The 17,318-nt window shown below is 43.6% G+C and overlaps 1 protein-coding gene across 2 annotated transcripts in view; it reads left to right on the top strand.

Annotated features, from left to right (window-relative positions):
* Window positions 1–16,910, top strand: part of abca2 (ATP-binding cassette, sub-family A (ABC1), member 2) — a 551,670-nt gene extending 534,760 nt beyond the window's left edge. For both annotated transcript variants that reach the window (XM_078226666.1, XM_078226665.1), the window contains 4 exons: window positions 1,658–1,760; window positions 4,618–4,755; window positions 7,636–7,842; window positions 12,870–16,910. In XM_078226666.1, the coding sequence (XP_078082792.1) occupies window positions 1,658–1,760; window positions 4,618–4,755; window positions 7,636–7,842; window positions 12,870–12,905 (484 nt within the window). In that variant the 3' untranslated portion in view covers window positions 12,906–16,910. The remainder of the gene's footprint in view (window positions 1–1,657; window positions 1,761–4,617; window positions 4,756–7,635; window positions 7,843–12,869) is intronic.
* The last annotated feature ends 408 nt before the right edge of the window (window positions 16,911–17,318 follow it).

Here is a 17,318-nt window from a genome sequence, read left to right as displayed (position 1 = left end):
TCTGCCTGCCATCGTGAACCCTACATTCTTGCACAGCCCTCCTTCCACATTGTCCCCTTTGTACTTGTTAGGCCACACACCCCCTCACCCGCCAGCCTCACCTGCACTCCACGCCCTGGTCAAAGTTTGGACCTTTGCTGTGGTGGCTGCATGAGTCCTGTGGTGCGGTGCTGTCCAGATAGACACTGAAGCATGGCACCAGGGGGAAGGAGATCCCTGTACTCCCCAATCCTAGGTGCTGTACTGATCTGAGATGGTGACACGGAAGGGCCCGGGGCTCCAGCAGCATGGTGCTGTCCATGGAGACCAGCTCCGTATGGAGATGAAGGGCAGGAACCAGCAGAGAGGTGAACAGTGCGTAAGGAGCAGCGCAGCACTAGAAAGTTGCTTCACTCACCCCGGAGTCTCTGGCGAATTGTGCACGCCACTCTTTAGCAATTGGGTTTGACACTAATCTAACTTCCCACTGGGCATGGCGCAGATTGAAAGGGTTGATGGGATTCTGGCAGGCAGCTGTTTTAAAGAGCATTCATAAGATGCAAATGGTGTTTGCCCCACCTGCCAGCAGAAAAAGCGACCTGACATTAACTTACCATTGGGAAAATTGCAACGGGGTGTTACTCCTGCAGGTTTCAGACTTTTTGACTTCCGCCAAAATCACTGCAGCTGCCAATACCAAACCCGCCGCGGGCAAGTTGGCAGAATTCCACCCCTGAATACAGAGGCTGAACTGGGTCAGCAATGAGTGATGTTGTGTAGGGGCTGAAAGTAAATGTGTTCTGCTGGTAATGGGTGCAGTTTGAAGCTCAGCTGTGGATCAGGCAGGATGCTGCAATTTCTTAGACCTGGGTGCGGGGGTGCAAAACCTTTTGATTGCTGTAGTTTGGCAATTTATCAGTATAGAGGTCACGGGGTTAAGGGAAGAGAGGAAGACTTGGCATTGAGGATCATCAACATAAAAAATAGACAAAGTCCTTGTCCCTGTGGACAGTGTCACTAAGGGACAGTATATGGCTGGAGAAGGAGGAGGGCTTGAGGCTCGATCCTGAAGGAGACTGCACCAGGGTGAGAGTAACAGCAATCTCTGAAGATCTGCTCAATTGCCTGAGAATGCATAGGATTGGAGGCATTTAAGATCGATCCCGAGGATCTGGAAAATGAGGCAAGATGGTGCAATCAATGCCTGCAGTGAGGTTATTAAGTTTCTTTTTATTTTATTAATGTCACAAGGAGGCTTACATTAACACTGCAATGAAGTTACTGTGAAAATCCCCTAGTCGCCACACTCTGGCGCCTGTTCGGGTACACTGAAGGGGAGTTTAGCATGGCCAATACACATAACTAGCCCATCTTTCGGACTGTGGGAGGAAACCGGAGCACCCGGAGGAAACCCACAAGACACAGGGAGAGCGTAAAGACTCCACACAGTCACCTGAGACTGGAACTGAACCTGGACTAAATAAATTATAAGTATTTATATATATATATCACTGCTTTTACACAAGATTCTGCCCTTTGAGCTCCATTTAAGGCCAAGAAGCTAACAAGTGAACAATTCCCTCCACAGTGTAGGACAGTCAACATTGAAATTCAGATTGATGGTCATCTGATTTTAACATTCAGACTGAGCAACTCTTCCGTTTTGCTTCACTCCCAGGTTTGGCGATGGCTACATGATCACTGTCCGCACCAAGTCCAGTCTGTACGTGAAAGAAGTTGTCCGCTTTTTCAACAGAAATTTCCCTGAAGCAGTTTTGAAGGTATGAATTCACTTGCAAACCATCTTCCTGTTTGTTTTGGCTCCAGGTTGTCCCAGGAAAGGATCGGTGCCATGTAGAATGAGCATGGGCCCTGTGCCCACAGTGCAAAGGTACTCACTCCGGACAAATTCACTCAGTTTCTAGTTGGATGCCCAATCCACAAGACATAGGAGCAGAATTAGGCCACTCGGCCCATCGAATTTGCTCCGCCATTCAATCATGGCTGATATTTTTCTCAGCCCCTTTCTCCTGCCTTTTCCCCATAATCCCTGATCCCCTTGTTAATCAAGAACCTATCTATCTCTATCTTAAAGACACTCAGTGACCTGGCCTCCACAGCCTTCTGCGCAAAGAGTTCCACTCTCTGGCTGAAGAAATTCCTCCTCATCTCTGTTTTAAAGGATCGTCCCTTTAGCCTAAGGTTGTGCCCTCTGGTTCCAGTTTTTCCTACTAGTGGAAACATCCTCTCCACGTCCACTCTATCCAGGCCTCGCAGTATCCTGTAAGTTTCAATAAGATCCCCCTTCATCCTTTTAAACTCCAATGAGTACAGACTGAGTACAGACCCAGAGTCCTCAACCGATCCTCATACGACAAGCTCTTAATTCCAGGGATCATTCTTGTGAACCTCCTCTGGACCCGTTCCAACAAACCATTTCTAACTTTTCCAAAGTTTTGGGAATAAGCTTGAATCACTAAATATCAAGAGACAACAAAATGATCCCTTAAAGTTATTTGTGACTTGTAGTGAATAAGAATGGCACTACAAGTCACAAATAACTTTAAGGGATCACTGAATAAGAATGGCCAAAATTCCATCCTAGTTTTCGCGCTTTGTTAGGGCTAAGCTCTAGGTTACTTTGTTTCCCCGGCAGTAGATTGGGGCGGGAGTAGTTTCCATCAGTTTCTGAGAGCATCGCATCCAATTTCGATTTGACCCGCAGCTCTCTACTACTGAAGTGTGATGTGAGAAAATGAGACAGCCAGATTGTGCACAGCAAGCCCCCATGAACAGCAGTGAGATTGACTGTCAGGTAACCTGTGTTTTTAGTCAGATTTGTTGAAGCATAAATGTTGGCCTGGGCATTCTGTCCGTATAGTAACATGGGATCGTGTGTGTCCTTCTGAGGTAGAAACGAGGCTTCAGCTTAATGTCTCTCCCAAAAATCACGCTGTGGCCGGAATTTTACCGGCACGCCCACCCCTGAGGCTCGGAGAATGGCATTTTCTGTTGGCCTCGGACGTGATCGTATGAACTTTGGGCGGACGTGCTGGTAAAATTCCACCCTGTAGGTCCAATTAAATCATGTGCTCAAGTCTCCGGAGAGACTCTGAAGGGGGATTTGAAACAATGACCTTTAGAATGAGTGCAATCACTGATCTGCCTTTCAATGAGGGTCAGTGATGTTGCTACCCCACATCTCCTGTGTCTATGCTTACAATGTGCTAGGGGCAAATTGGAACAGGAAACATAAGGAGTATCTTTTCCAGCTTTATCTGGAGCTTTTAGAAGTGAAGACCATGAAAGTTGAACAGACATTTCCGTGAGGATGTTCTAAAGTTATCTTCTTGTTTGTATTGTCTCCATATATAAACAAAGACAGCAGGGAGCACTGATTCAGTCCCACTGAAGGATTGGTGTTATATTGGAAGTTAATGGGCCTCCTGCTCCTTCGCAGTGCCACTGTGCAAACATACTGATTCTGAAAGAATACCTCAGCTTGTTTAAAAGCAAGTTACTGTGGATGTTGGAATCTGAAACCTTTCTATGACTTGTCTTTCATTCCCTCACTCTACAGTATAAATATCTCCCACTTTCTATGCCTTTTAGCTTTGACAAGCATCAGCTCTTTTCTCTCCTTACATTTGCTGCCAGACCTGCTGAGATTTTCCAGCATTTTCTCTTTTGACCTCAGTTTGTTTGTCTGTCACATCCAGGGAAATTGTTCATTACCACTGCTTGCATACAATTAATGCCTTTTATGACTTCAGGACATTGAAAGTGTTTTACAACCAACAAAGTGCCTTTGACATTTAATAGTCCTGTTGTAATTTGGAGAATTATGGCAATCAAATTGCAGAGAGAAAAGTCCCCACAGAGAGCAAGGGAATATTAGCCAGGACACTCAGGAGAACTCACCTACTCTTCAACATAGTGCTATGGGATCTGTTATATTCATTTGAGAGAGCTTGGGGCCTCATAGTTAAAGTGATCGGATAGAGCAGGCATGCTGGAGGATAAAATATGAACGTGCTGTGGTGTGTAGTCTCCAACTTACAATTCAAACTTATTTTGCAGAGTGAAAAAAAATATTCACAATGTCTCTGGTGTAATGCTGACCATGTTGGGGGAGATGGAAGTGTATTGGTATTGTCACTGAGCTTGTAGTTCAAAGGTTCTGAAAACATGAGTTCATATCAAGGCAGCTGGTCGAATTTAAATTCGATTAATAAAGAAAATCTGTTCGTAGTATTGGTGACCATGAAACTATCATTAATTTGTTGTTTATAAAAACCTATCTGGTTCACTAATGCCCTTTAGGGAAGGAAATCTACCGTCCTTACCAGGTCTGGCCTACATGTAACTCCAGATCCACAGCAATGTGGTTGACTCTCAGCTGCCTCTCTGAAATGGCCAAGCAAGCCACTCCGTTCATAGGCAATTAAGGCTGGGTAACAAATGCTGGCCTTGCCAGCGACGCCCATATCCCGTGAAAGACATAAAAAAAAAACCAAATCTGTTTATTTGTGATTGTCATGTCTTGCTCCAGTGCTGGAGTTGGGACCCAGTTTTGTGACGTCGCTATTGGCAGCAATAAACTCATTCCAGTTCTGACGTAGACTTCTTTGATTCTAGGAGAGACACCACACCAAAGTGCAATACCAGCTGAAGTCTGAAAACATCTCGCTGGCCCAAGTTTTCAGTAAGATGGAGCAAGTAGTCGATGTATTAGGAATTGAAGATTATTCCGTCAGTCAAACGACACTGGACAATGTGAGTAAATCCCGCGGCGCAGGGAGAAGGGGGTAATTATAATTCATGAATCTCTGGCAAAGATCTCTTCATAACGCATAACGCAGTTAGCATGCTTGCCAATGAGCAGCTGACATAGGTCAGTCAAAAATATGAAAACGTTCAGGATGTTATTTATATGTTTTGTGTGGCCAAGTGCCACAGGTACAAGGTGAACCTTGCCACCCGAGCAATTGGAGTGTAGTATGTTCCTTTAAAATTCACCATCCAATGTGCTTCAAGGTCAGTAACCAGACATTGAGATGTCTTATATTACCCCGCAGCGTTACAAAGAACAGTACAGCACGTGAACAGGCCCTTCGGCCCCCCAAGCCTGCGCCGATTGTGTTGTCCTATCTATACCAATTGCTTGAATCCCTATATTCCCCGACTGTTCATGTGTCTTTTCAGATAAGTCTTAAATGTCGCTAATGTATCTGCCTCAACCACCTCATTTGGCAGTTACATTCCAATAATCCAGCCATCATGCAGCCCTCTTAAAGTGACACTCAGGCAGGTCAAGAGAAAGTGTATCTCAACAAAGGATTGTGGTTGGTTTTCTGTTTTTGTGGTTCAGGTGACAAACCAGTTGCTCTTGCAGTTTATTGCATCTTATAATGCCACCTATATAGCATCTTACAATGCTACTTATATAGCATTTTATAGGTCTATATAGTATCTTTATTTTTGTAGCTTGGTTTTAGACTAGTCTCGTTGGCAAGTATAGGGATCGAGCCAGTGACCTTGGTGTTAGTAGCACCACATCTAACCATGCGAGCTAACTGGGTATTTCTGACCAACAGTTAATTGGCATCAGGTCAGACAGGCTCAGACTTGTCCACAACATAATATAAACAGCTGCAGTGGTTGCATCCATCCACATTGGGTAGGGCCCAGTCAGGGTGAGATGAGATCAGTTGCCAGTTAAACCCTGGATTGGAGGGAAGAAGTGGGGGCAAGAAAATTTCAATTAAAAATATTCCATTGTGAGAAAGCATCTGAACCCTGTGGTGAATGATGAAGACTAAAGTTCCTTGAACACAATCCTTAGATTTCATTTGAGTCTGGTCTAAACTGATAAGATGGAAGTCTTCCTAGTTTTCAGGGTCTTAAGTGAAAAATATTTGGACGAGTTTGTAATCTCCTAGAATCATTGAATCCTACAGTGCAGGAGGAAGCCATTCGGCCCATTGAGTCTGCCCTGACCACAATTCCACCCTCGCTAGTCCCCCTGACACTAAGGGGCAATTTAGCATGGCCAATCCACCTAACCTGCACATCTTTGGAGTGTGGGAGGAAACTGGAGCACCCGGTGGAAACCCACGCACTCATGGGGAGAAGGTGGCACCCGGAATTGAACCCGGGTCCCTGGTGTGTGAGGCAGCAGTTCTAACCACTTTGCCATCGTGCTGCCTGTTAACAGATTGGTCAATCCACCTGGGTTAGGTGGATTGGCCATGTTAAATTGCCCCTTAGTGACTAGCTAGGGTAAATGCATGGGGTTATGGGGATAGGGACTGGGTGGGATTGTGGTCAGTGCAGACTCGATGGGCCGAATGGCCTCCTTCTGCATTGTAGAATTCTATATTTCTATGATAAATCTCTAAATGACACAGCAAATCGCAATATGTTGCCCTTTATGCAGGCACCCAAAGAAAGGATTTGCTTTGAACATGCTCAGTCTCATTTCACGGTAGATACCTTGAGCCAGCAGTGAGAGAAGATGCCCAGTCATTTGGCTAAACCTGTCTCAAACTAAGATCTCACAGTTCAACAGCTAATGTGCCTCCTCAAACAGTTTTCTTTGCATTTTCTTAGTTGCTTTTTATTTGGAAAATTCCCATAAGCCTTCAACTGAAAGACGAGCAGCATGTGACTGAAATGTAAACAAGACATCTGGATTTTAAGTTCAGCCTTAAGTTACATTAGAGAGTCCCAGAATTGCCTCCTTAAATCCATCTAGTTCTCTCCTTCTTTAAGATGCTCCTTTAAGATGTGGGGAGGCGATGGCCTAGTGGTATTATTGCTAGACTATTAATCCAGAAACTCAGCTGATGTTCTGGGGACCCAGGTTCAAATCCCATCAGGGCAGATGCTGGAATTTGAATTCGATAAAAATATCTGGAATTAAGAATCTACCAATGACCATGAATCCATTGTCGATTGTCAGAAAAACCCATCTGGTTCACTAATGTCCTTTAGGGAAGGAAATCTGCTGTCCTTACCTAGTTTGGCCTACATGTGACTCCAGAGTCACAGCAATGTGGTTGACTCTCAACTGCCCTCGGGCAACTAGGGATGGGCAATAAACGTTGGCCAGCCAGTGACACTCATGTCCCTTGAGTTAATTAAAAAACCTTAATTCTTTGACAAAGCATTTACGGATCTATCCCAACTCCTTTGACTTGATGTCATGTAAGAAGTCTCACAACACCAGGTTAAAGTCCAGCAGGTTTATTTGGAATCATGAGCTTTCGGAGCGCTGCTCCTTCATCAGGTGAGTGGAGAGGTAGGTTTCACAAACACAGCATATATAGACAGAGACACAATCTTCAGAATAACTGATGACAGTTTCCAAGTTTAAGACTCACATTCCAACCATTTTCTTGCAATTGTGTCTTTGTCTATATATGCCGTGTTTGTGAAACCACTCGCCTGATGAAGGAGCAGCGCTCCGAAAGCTCGTGATTCCAAATAAACCTGTTGGACTTTAACCTGGTGTTGTGAGACTTTTTACTGTGCCCACCCCAGTCCAACGCCAGCATCCTCCACTTCTTGGTGTCATGTGGTGTTAAAAGATGTTTTACAGACGCAAGTTGTTGTTGTTAATGAGGATTTCTTTTACTTTGTTGACTGTTGCAGGTGTTTGTAAACTTTGCAAAGAAGCAGAGTGACAACCTGGAGCAGCAGGAAACTGTCAGCCCGGGGAGCGTGCAGTCACCCATCAAACGCATCCTCAGCCTGCTGAGACCAAGGGGCACCACAACAGAATTACAGGCTCTGACCATTGAAGAGCCCGAAGAGTTAGAGAGTGATGACGAAGGGCTCATCAGCTTCGAGGAGGAGCGTGTAAGTACTGAGTGCAGTTGTGATTAGAGGACTCGACCTATTATTAGACCAAAAGTCCAACCAAACCATCATTGTAAGATGGGGACAACGCCCCAATGCTTGGGCGGCATGGTGGCATAATGGTTAGCACTGCTGCCTCAGCACCAGGGGCCCATATTCGATTCCAATCGTGGGTCACTGTCCATGTGGAGTCTGCAAGTTCTCCCCGCGTCTGCGTGGGTTTCCTCCGGGTGCTCCGGTTTCCTCCCACAGTCTAAAGATGTGCGGGTTGGGTGGATTGGCCATGCTAAATTCTCCCTTAGTGTCCCAAGATGTGTAGGTTAGAGGGATTAGCCATGGGAAATGTGTGGGTTTAAAGGAACAGTTCGGGTGTTGGGGCCAGGTAAAATGCTCTGTCAGAGAATCGGTGCAGACTCAATGGGCCAAATGGCCTCTTCTGCACTGTGGGAATTTTATGATTGTCTTCATCAAACCACCCCCCCCCCCCCCCTTCGCTATTTATAAATATATTCTCTATCTATTTGTTCCCATTTCAATCAGGGGTTACTATAGGATTTTGGTCCAGTGGTCTACATGTCATTCTGACTGTAGCTTTGATTCCCATCACTAATTATAAATTCCTGGTCCCCTTATCTCTCAGCCCTCTATCTATCCAACAGGAGCCAAGACATGCACTGGTCTGGTGGAGGTTTCCACCATCTTATAGAAAACTACTTGATTAAAGGAACCCAAGAGAAGGTGCAGCCCATGTATAAGCTGATAGCCCGTGCCATCAACCTTTCACCCCAAACAAGAATAGAAACATCTGTTTTTCTAATCTAGTTCCAAGCCAGAGTTTTATGCTCCCCCCCCCCGCCTCATTGGCGTGTCTCTCCCCCGGCAGATGCAATGGGCCATTTAAATTGCTGTTTGCTTCAGCAGGACTGTACCATCTCGTTGGGCAGGAGAGGCAGTGAACGCCTGGCCCTAGTTTCAGTGTCGATTATTGTAAGTCTGTGGCGAATTTTATTCTTGGAATGCAACAAAGCTTTATATTGTTCAGGAACCTGTGTCATTGACGACCCACGGGCAAATTCCTCTAAAATCACCTCCTTTGTCCCAAGCGTGTCTATGAAAACGCCTGCCTTTTTCCTGTGGCAAGCCGGAGCCAGATGAGCAAAATGTGTTTAGCCAGTTTGTCTCCTGCTTATGGCCAGAGGAAGATTGAAATGAAACATGGGTGGTTTCCACAGCAGTGACTTTGTGATATGTCTGCTGCCCGTGTATAGCTGGATAACGTGGCCCAAGTTCAATTCCAAACTGTTTCATTTGGTGTGGGGGGTGGTGCTGGAGGAGACAAACTGTCCACGTGCCAACTCGCAACCTTAAAATGGCAGCTTCCTTTTGACATAAACACATACGAAGGGGAGAGGCTTTTCATAATTGTGGCACTCACTGCATTAAGCGACTCAGTCAAAAAGGGTGCCACATACACGTTAGCAACCTTTCCTTTCGCCCACCATTCTATTTTTCCCACCTTGCAAGTGAAGCTCCCACTATAGGTAAACGTGAGGGAATGCTTGCACCTTATTGTGTCAGAGTGCCTCACACAATCAGCTGTTTTAGGCTTTGACTTCTAATGTGACAGTCATTCTGCACCAATAACTAAGGATTTGCCTGCCAGTGTTTTCATCCTTGCGTGACAGTTTGAATTGCAACAAGCTGATCAAAGTGAAGAGTATGTCCATTGAAAGGCAGCTATGTAATATGGTGTGATGTATAATGGGGCCACAGCTGTTCTCTTTATATATTAACGATCTAGATGACGGGACTGGGAGCATTCTGGCCAAGTTTGCCGATGATACAAAGATAGGTGGAGGGGCAGGTAGTATTGAGGAGGTGGGGAGGCTGCAGAAAGATTTAGACAGTTTAGGAGAGTGGTCCAAGAAGTGGCTGATGAAATTCAACGTGGGCAAGTGCGAGGTTGTACACTTTGGAAAAAAGAATAGAGGCATGGACTATTTTCTAAACGGTGACAAAATTCATAATGCTAAAGTGCAAAGGGACTTGGGAGTCCTAGTCCAGGATTCTCTAAAGGTAAACTTGCAGGTTGAGTCCGTAATTAAGAAAGCAAATGTAATGTTGTCATTTATCTCAAGAGGCTTGGAATACAAAAGCAGGGATGTACTTCTGAGGCTTTATAAAGCACTGGTTAGGCCCCATTTGGAGTACTGTGAGCAATTTTGGGCCCCACACCTCAGGAAGGACATACTGGCACTGGAGCGGGTCCAGCGGAGATTCACACGGATGATCCCAGGAATGGTAGGCCTGACATACGATGAACGTCTGAGGATCGTGGGATTATATTCATTGGAGTTTAGGAGGTTGAGGGGAGATCTGATAGAAACTTACAAGATAATGAACGGCTTAGATAGGATGGACGTAGGGAAGTTGTTTCCATTAACAGGGGAGACTAGGACGCGGGGGCACAGCCTTAGAATAAAAGGGAGTCACTTTAGAACAGAGATGAGGAGAAATTTCTTCAGCCAGAGAGTGGTGGGTCTGTGGAATTCATTGCCACAGAGGGCTGTGGAGGCCGAGACGTTGAGCGTCTTCAAGACAGAAATTGATAAATTCTTGATTTCTCGAGGAATTAAGGGCTATGGGGAGAGAGCGGGTAAATGGAGTTGAAATCAACCATGATTGAATGGTGGAGTGGACTCGATGGGCCGAATGGCCTTACTTCCGCTCCTATGTCTTATGGTCTTAAATAGTCGGGCCCTTTAAGTGAAAGAGAAGCTTCAAAGAGTTATGCCATTTAGTACGTTAAGTAGTGGATGCCAGAAGCACAGTAGTCACTTTCTCCACCCATCGTTCTCTAGCTGGAAGGCTCTTGTGATGTGCTTAAAACTGCACAACCCTACTGCTGTCTCGGATTCCTTTGAAACAATACACAGAATAACAATTTGACTCTGAGCTGAACAATTGTGGTGCAAATTCCAATTTCCAGAAAAGCAAATCTATTTGAAAATCTTTCCACCGCAGCCCTTGACCTAGCCTGAAGAATTCTACTGTCGCTTGAGTTGTGAGATATCAGCTCTAGAACCTGAAGTTCTATTCACCTCAGATGTTAGCAGCAGCGTGTTGGGGCGTGTGGCTCGCTCCATTGGCAATAGCGTGTCGGGGTGTGTGGCTCCCTCCATTGGGGCAACGGTGTATTGGAGTGTGTGGCTCCCTCCATTGGGACAGGAGTGTGTTGGAGTGTGCGGGTCCCTCCACTGGGACAGGAATGTGTTGTAGCGTGTGGCCCCTCCATTGGGGCAACACATATTAACCCCACCACCATACTCCTACTGTTTTTATAAAGCTTTGTGTGGAACCCCTGAATGGAACCTATTTCTGCACCCCACCCGCTCTCCACCCAACCATGTAACACAACAGAAGCAGATTCTACATTAACTTCCAAAAGAGAAATCTTCAAATACTTGGGGAATGTTCAAGACCAGGTGAAAAGAGCAAGAAATGGGACTAATTAGATAACTGTCAAAGATCCAGAACAGGCAGGATGGGCTGAATGTCCACTTTCTGTGCTGTAAGGGCCTATGATTTTTATTGCCATTCTTTTCCCCCTTTGTGTTCTCCCCCCTCCCCCAACTTCCCTAGCCCCCAATAAATCCGCTCCCACTTGATGTCCCATTTGCTAATGGGCAGGATTGCAGCCTCTCAGATGCTAAAAGTGGGAATGCTCTCTTTCAATGCAGTGGAAGCAAGAGTGAGAGGAGACAGTGTTCTGTTCTGGTGCATTTGGGAGCAGACTCCAGAAAAATGAGGTGAGGGTCAAAAGGGCCTGCTCCTATAAATGCTAACCCCCAAAATACTGACTGACAACATGAAATGGTATATATGAGAGAGAGATAGAGAAGTGCATGTCCCAGTAAACTGGATTCTGGAATTGCATTCTCACAGAGCTATTAGAGTTTGGAGAAAAGATGCTATCCAAAGGAGGAAGCCGAGGTCTGATCATGTGGCTGCAGCCATCCTGATGTGGGACAAACAGGCCTTTGTCTGCCCGCCAAATGTGTCTGTTCAAAATATAGTTTTATTGCACGATCCTCAATGGCTATAGTATTAAAGCCCAGGCCGGAACCTCCAAGGTGTTTTGTGAAGTTAGCCTAGACCCTAAGTTTTATATTTGATTTTGGCACTGGTGAGCTTAAGGTATTTCACTCCAGATATGATTCAAGTGACCCATTAGGAAGCTTTTATCAAACAACATTTATTTAAGAGCACAGTTAGAATATAACAAAGAATTAGCATAACTTTTACCAATTACAAGACTTAAATATGACACAGTATAATTTTTAACAGCTAGCTATCTCTGTTGTTCCAATTTAAAGCAATACCCCATAGACATGCATCCTTCTTCAGAATTAATTAGCACTAAAACAAGTATGCTCACGTGATACTAGATTTCCAGCATTTTAACACCTATGGACAGAAATCCAAACAGCAGTTTTCAGAGAAGGATATATCCTCAAGACAGCCAAACAGAGAAGTAAACCTAGTCTCTCGCAGCTTCCAGTCTTCGGACTTCAGGGGCAGAAAAGGACATCTCTCTCTCTCTGCAGCTTCCAAAACAGCAACACTCAGACAGCAGAATCTCCAACTCCAGAGAGGGGAAAAAAGAGGCACTGCTCTCTCTCGATTCCAAACAGCATCTGAAAACAGCAACTGAGCAAGAATTCTCTGTGAAAGCCTAGCTGTCCCCAGTCATATGATCTGACCTGTTAATCATCCCAATCAAGTTCTCCACTCTGCAATCCCAGGAGAACACTAAAACAAGGGAACACTGCATTAGTTTAGGTTAAACAAACTGGTATCAATTATACTGCTTCAGTAACAATAGAGGATACATGTTGTAGACAAACCAGCTCCGACAAAAATGCAGGGACTGCTAGAAACATCCTATAGAGAAACATGATTAAAGTACATTTCCTGAAGACACAATTGTCACAAGTATATGATTTTTTTCTCTCTTCTTTCTTCAGGCTCAGCTTTCGTTCAACACGGACACACTGTGCTGAAAGTTTGAAACCCCGTGGCGATTTCCATTTCTGAAGACTGTGTACAGGACATTTGAGAACTTTGCATCATCCCAGCGCAAGACTAAAGGCAGTGCTGGGAAGGGGTCGGGGTTTAGAGGGGGGGGGGTGGGGTATGGCAGCAATGGTGGAAATGACCGTCTGTATGGTCAATAGTTACTTCGCGGTGAAGTAACTCGGAGGAAGGCGTTGAACCCATTAACCAGCAGAAAACGCAGCTTCGATGGTACGAGCGGTTTTGGTACCCGTGCATTGCTTCTGGGTCGTTCTGGCGAAGTAGATCTCCAACGAACATGAGTGTTGCATTTTATTTAATGCAGAGCTGTTTTATTTTGATGCATTGTCAGAAACATAGTGTATAATGCTTTGTATTGGAATATTTAAAAATTATTTTTAAGAAAAGTGTAGAAGTGAAAAACAAATAATTAGGATCCTTATTTTCAATTATTAAAACATTGTAAACACTCAGATATTTAATCCTCATCCTTACAACAAATGCATGAAACTATTCAATGTATCCAGGGCCTACCTCTGGCCTACAACCTGTACAATGAAATCCAGACTACAAATTCGACCCAACCTTATAAAAATCTGAAGTGCCACGCCATTTAGTGCACACATAACAGTAACGTAAACGCTAAGAGCAAGCTTAAATTGTTATTAGTGTTTGTTGAACAGTAAATTCATGCGTCATAGGGAAGAATCATAGTTTATTCATCAATGACAGTCCAGCTTTCAATAAATGATTAGGATTTACAATTTCATAATTAGAAAAGAATGATCTATTGAATTATTATGCAATGAGCGGTGTTCTAGATATTAAAATTTGCTTGTATTTTTTCAAATTCTGTTTCTAGAAAAGTATATATTTAAGCACATTCCGACACCTTTGAGTAAACCCAGTGTGACTACTTATAAATAACCATGATGTGGAGATGCCGGTGTTGGACTGGGGTGGGCACAGTAAGAAGTCTCACAACACCTGGTTCAAGTCCAACGGGTTTATTTGGAATCACGAGCTTTCGGAGTCTCGCTCCTTCATCAGGTGAGTCCTGATCTGATGAGGGCGCAGCACTCCGAAAGCTCGTGATTCCAAATAAACCTGTTGGACTTTAACCTGGTGTTGTGAGACTTCTTACTTATAAATAAGACACATCATAAGCATTTTCTTTAAACCCTCCCACATGCTATGACTTAACTTTTCGAAACAAATCAAGAGTAAACTAAAATCTTTCTCTGGCGCCCTGGTATTGTCCGTACTTTTCTTCAACCTGTTGCCTTTCCTCGCAACCACAGTATGTCCTTCAGTCTCTATTCCCATATCCTCTTTACATTAACAGATTATTGAAGTCCAGTGACCCCACCTGACTTATTCCACCTCACGATGATCACTCGCACCAAGGAATAAAACATTTTCAATTCTGACAGCGCAAACTACACGATACAGGATAATGTATGGTACCACTGACTATTTTCCAAGGCTGCCTTCAGTTGAGTGACTCTTCTTTGTCCTGAAGCAGCAGTCTGCGAAATGGCAGACTTTGAAATTATATATTGACTTTAATTTGTAAGTAGTTTATCCTTGATCTTGTAAATGTTCCCAACAGATAATGTGTTTGCGACAGCCCTTGCAAATACCTGCTATACTAAAGTAAAGCACAGAGATGTTACAGAAATCGAATAAAGGTCTTTTTGGCTATAAAATAAAGTGTAACGTTCAATTAACCCTATTAAGACATTTTAAATGTTATTACATGCAAACTTCACTGTATCCCTCAGCAGCTAAAATGGATATAAATTTGCCTTTAAAGCAAAGTCTAGCATAACTTAGGGCATAAAATCAAAGAACAAGCTGAGTCAAAGCTCACGTGCAGGTGAGGGTATAACCAGGGGAGAGCCAACCTTTCCAATTAAAGCAATGCTTCCCACCCCAAGCAGATCTGTGCATGTTGAAAAATCTGAGTGTTTACAATGAGTACAGGACTGCGACTTCTCTTGAAGGTGCTTTATTTAAAATAAGCATACGCAACACAACAAAGGATGTAATTGTAACCCTGAACTGCTGTTATTAGAGGTGGGCAGTCAGTACTAATGCCCCTGATTATTACAATTATTCTAAAACAGGAAGCATCAAGATCTAACTCGCATTTCGGATGGATGCCTCATCTACATTTTCTCTTTCCCCTCTTAATCCGAAAGCATTTCCCACAGTGATCCTAAGTGACATTCATTTTGGCCACCAATTCTATTGAAGTGCTGTGAGTAAGTGACCTGAGGTCAATCAATGTCTGTGCCCACCTTCAACGTTTGACCATCTGTCAGCCAGCTTGGCTTGTCTACGTGGCTGAGCCTCCCGTCCGATGGTGATCTCGGGCACCGGCCACACCCAAGTACCTGGCAGACAGTTGGAACAATCTAGAAACATGAATGTACCTCAGCTTACTGCATCCCAGTCATTCCATGGAACTAGGAGTGCCTTTTCTCTTTTATTTTCAAAGGTTAATACATTAGGTCAGTCAGAGCTTTGGAATTAAATGATGAAATTGTGGAACGGGAGGGGAGACGGCGTTTTTAAGTTGATTTTTATCTTTCGATACATCTCCATGTCAAGCTGTGCAATGAAAATAAAGAATAATCAGTAAGGGAATTTTTTTTAAATTAATAGAACTTAATCTGCATTTTAAATTCTGACTTTACCTGAGAAGGCAGAGTTTTAAAAGTAACTTGAAATTCAATTATTTTGCTTTACTCATTCTTTTTATTTCGCTCCAGCTTTTTGCATTTTAATTTACATTTGATTGACAATTTCTCCGTTAAGTGTGGAAAAATTATGTTGTTTTTAAAAAGTGACTCTGACATTGTATTGTGCCTTGCAGCCTTGTAATGTCAAATCTCACACCATGCACTTAAAACACAAGGGACCTGAATGCTTGAAAGGCTGCAACTCGTCCTGAGAAAAAGGTTCATTAAAAAAAACTTGGCAAAAAGTAAAAAAACAGCAAGCATGAGAAAGACGGACTTCTGCATGGTGCAAAAGAAGAGAATCCGATGTAAAATGAGGTAAAGAGGGGTGAGCATTCCCATCGAAACACTTCGTCAGAAACAGGATCAGATAGTTACCAAACGTAACTATTGGCTTCCGAGTCCTTAAGGCTTCCTCCTGTCAACTGCACAGGGTTATTGGCATTCTCCTGTAACATTCCCTTCTCGGTTTCTTTGTGGAATACTGATTAAAAGTGGATGGTGATGGGTGTTATTGAGGGGGAAGGACTGGAAAATCACTGAACACGAAAATGTGAATTAACTTGTAGCTTGCTGAAGCAGCCCGGGAAGAATTGGCTGTTACATTTCCACTGATACCACAACACAGCTCCCACTTATTGAGAAAATGTAAAACAACAAAGTAGTGCCATCGTCAACTTAGAAATGGGCACAGTGGCATTAATAGGCAGAACCGTTAGGGACAGCCGGACTGTTCAAAATAAACCCTTCATATAATAAGGGACCTTTTCAGTTAAAGTTGCCAATTGAGTGATTCTTTTAATTAACAAAAGAAAATAAGGATTTTCCTTGTTTGTTCTCGAAAATTCCTTTAGCGTGGAACTTCCTGCATTCCTCCAAAATAGCAAAGCCATATAACTAACAAGCCACTCCAAAATAGATATCAATATATGTTTTTTAATAAAGAATTGATACCAATCGGTTGGTCCCAGTCCATTCTAATGCAGAAGATGATGATGATACAAGCCTGGTACCATGAGCATCACAAGGTAATGTAGCAGTAGCGTACAAACAGTGCAATGATATTAACAGTAGCACTTATTGGCTATAAACTCCATTGCTGCTCTGAGCGAATGCCCACTTTAGATTTTGGTACCTAGTGGGCCATGTTGTGTCTCACCCCTCTTAATCTTTCAACAGTGGCAGGGCTCCCCAGTACTTTTCCTGAAATACAGTCCCAAATAAAATTCTTTTTTTAAAAAAAAAGCTTTTCATTAATTTTGCCCAGTGTCTCCCTCTTCTCAAGAACCTTGTGCATTCTTGTATGTTTTTTGCAAAGTTTTTCTGTGTCTGGCCTGTTGAGATCCGCTTTTCGACCATCGATTTATTTGTGTCAGTGGAATTGTTGACGTGCCTGTTGGTGAGAGCAGTGGACGTGTTAAGTAGTGTCATATTTGCACATTTCCTGTGTGTGTCTTTTGTCTTTTATGGGGTATTTCTGACTGTTGGGCTCGGCGCGCCTGCATTACTGTAATTCCTTCAGTTTAGGGCAATGACAGAATGGCCTGTATATCGCTAGCAAGAACAAAATAAATATTTGTTTTGTTGTATAAAACTTGTTCAGAGAGGCTTTGCCTTTTCATTTGGATTGTGCATGTAAAATTGGGAATGAGA

Source organism: Mustelus asterias, chromosome 13 (genome assembly GCF_964213995.1).
Source record: "Mustelus asterias chromosome 13, sMusAst1.hap1.1, whole genome shotgun sequence".
In the NCBI taxonomy this organism is placed as follows: Eukaryota; Metazoa; Chordata; class Chondrichthyes; order Carcharhiniformes; family Triakidae; genus Mustelus; species Mustelus asterias.
This window is presented reverse-complemented; position numbering and strand designations above follow the sequence as displayed.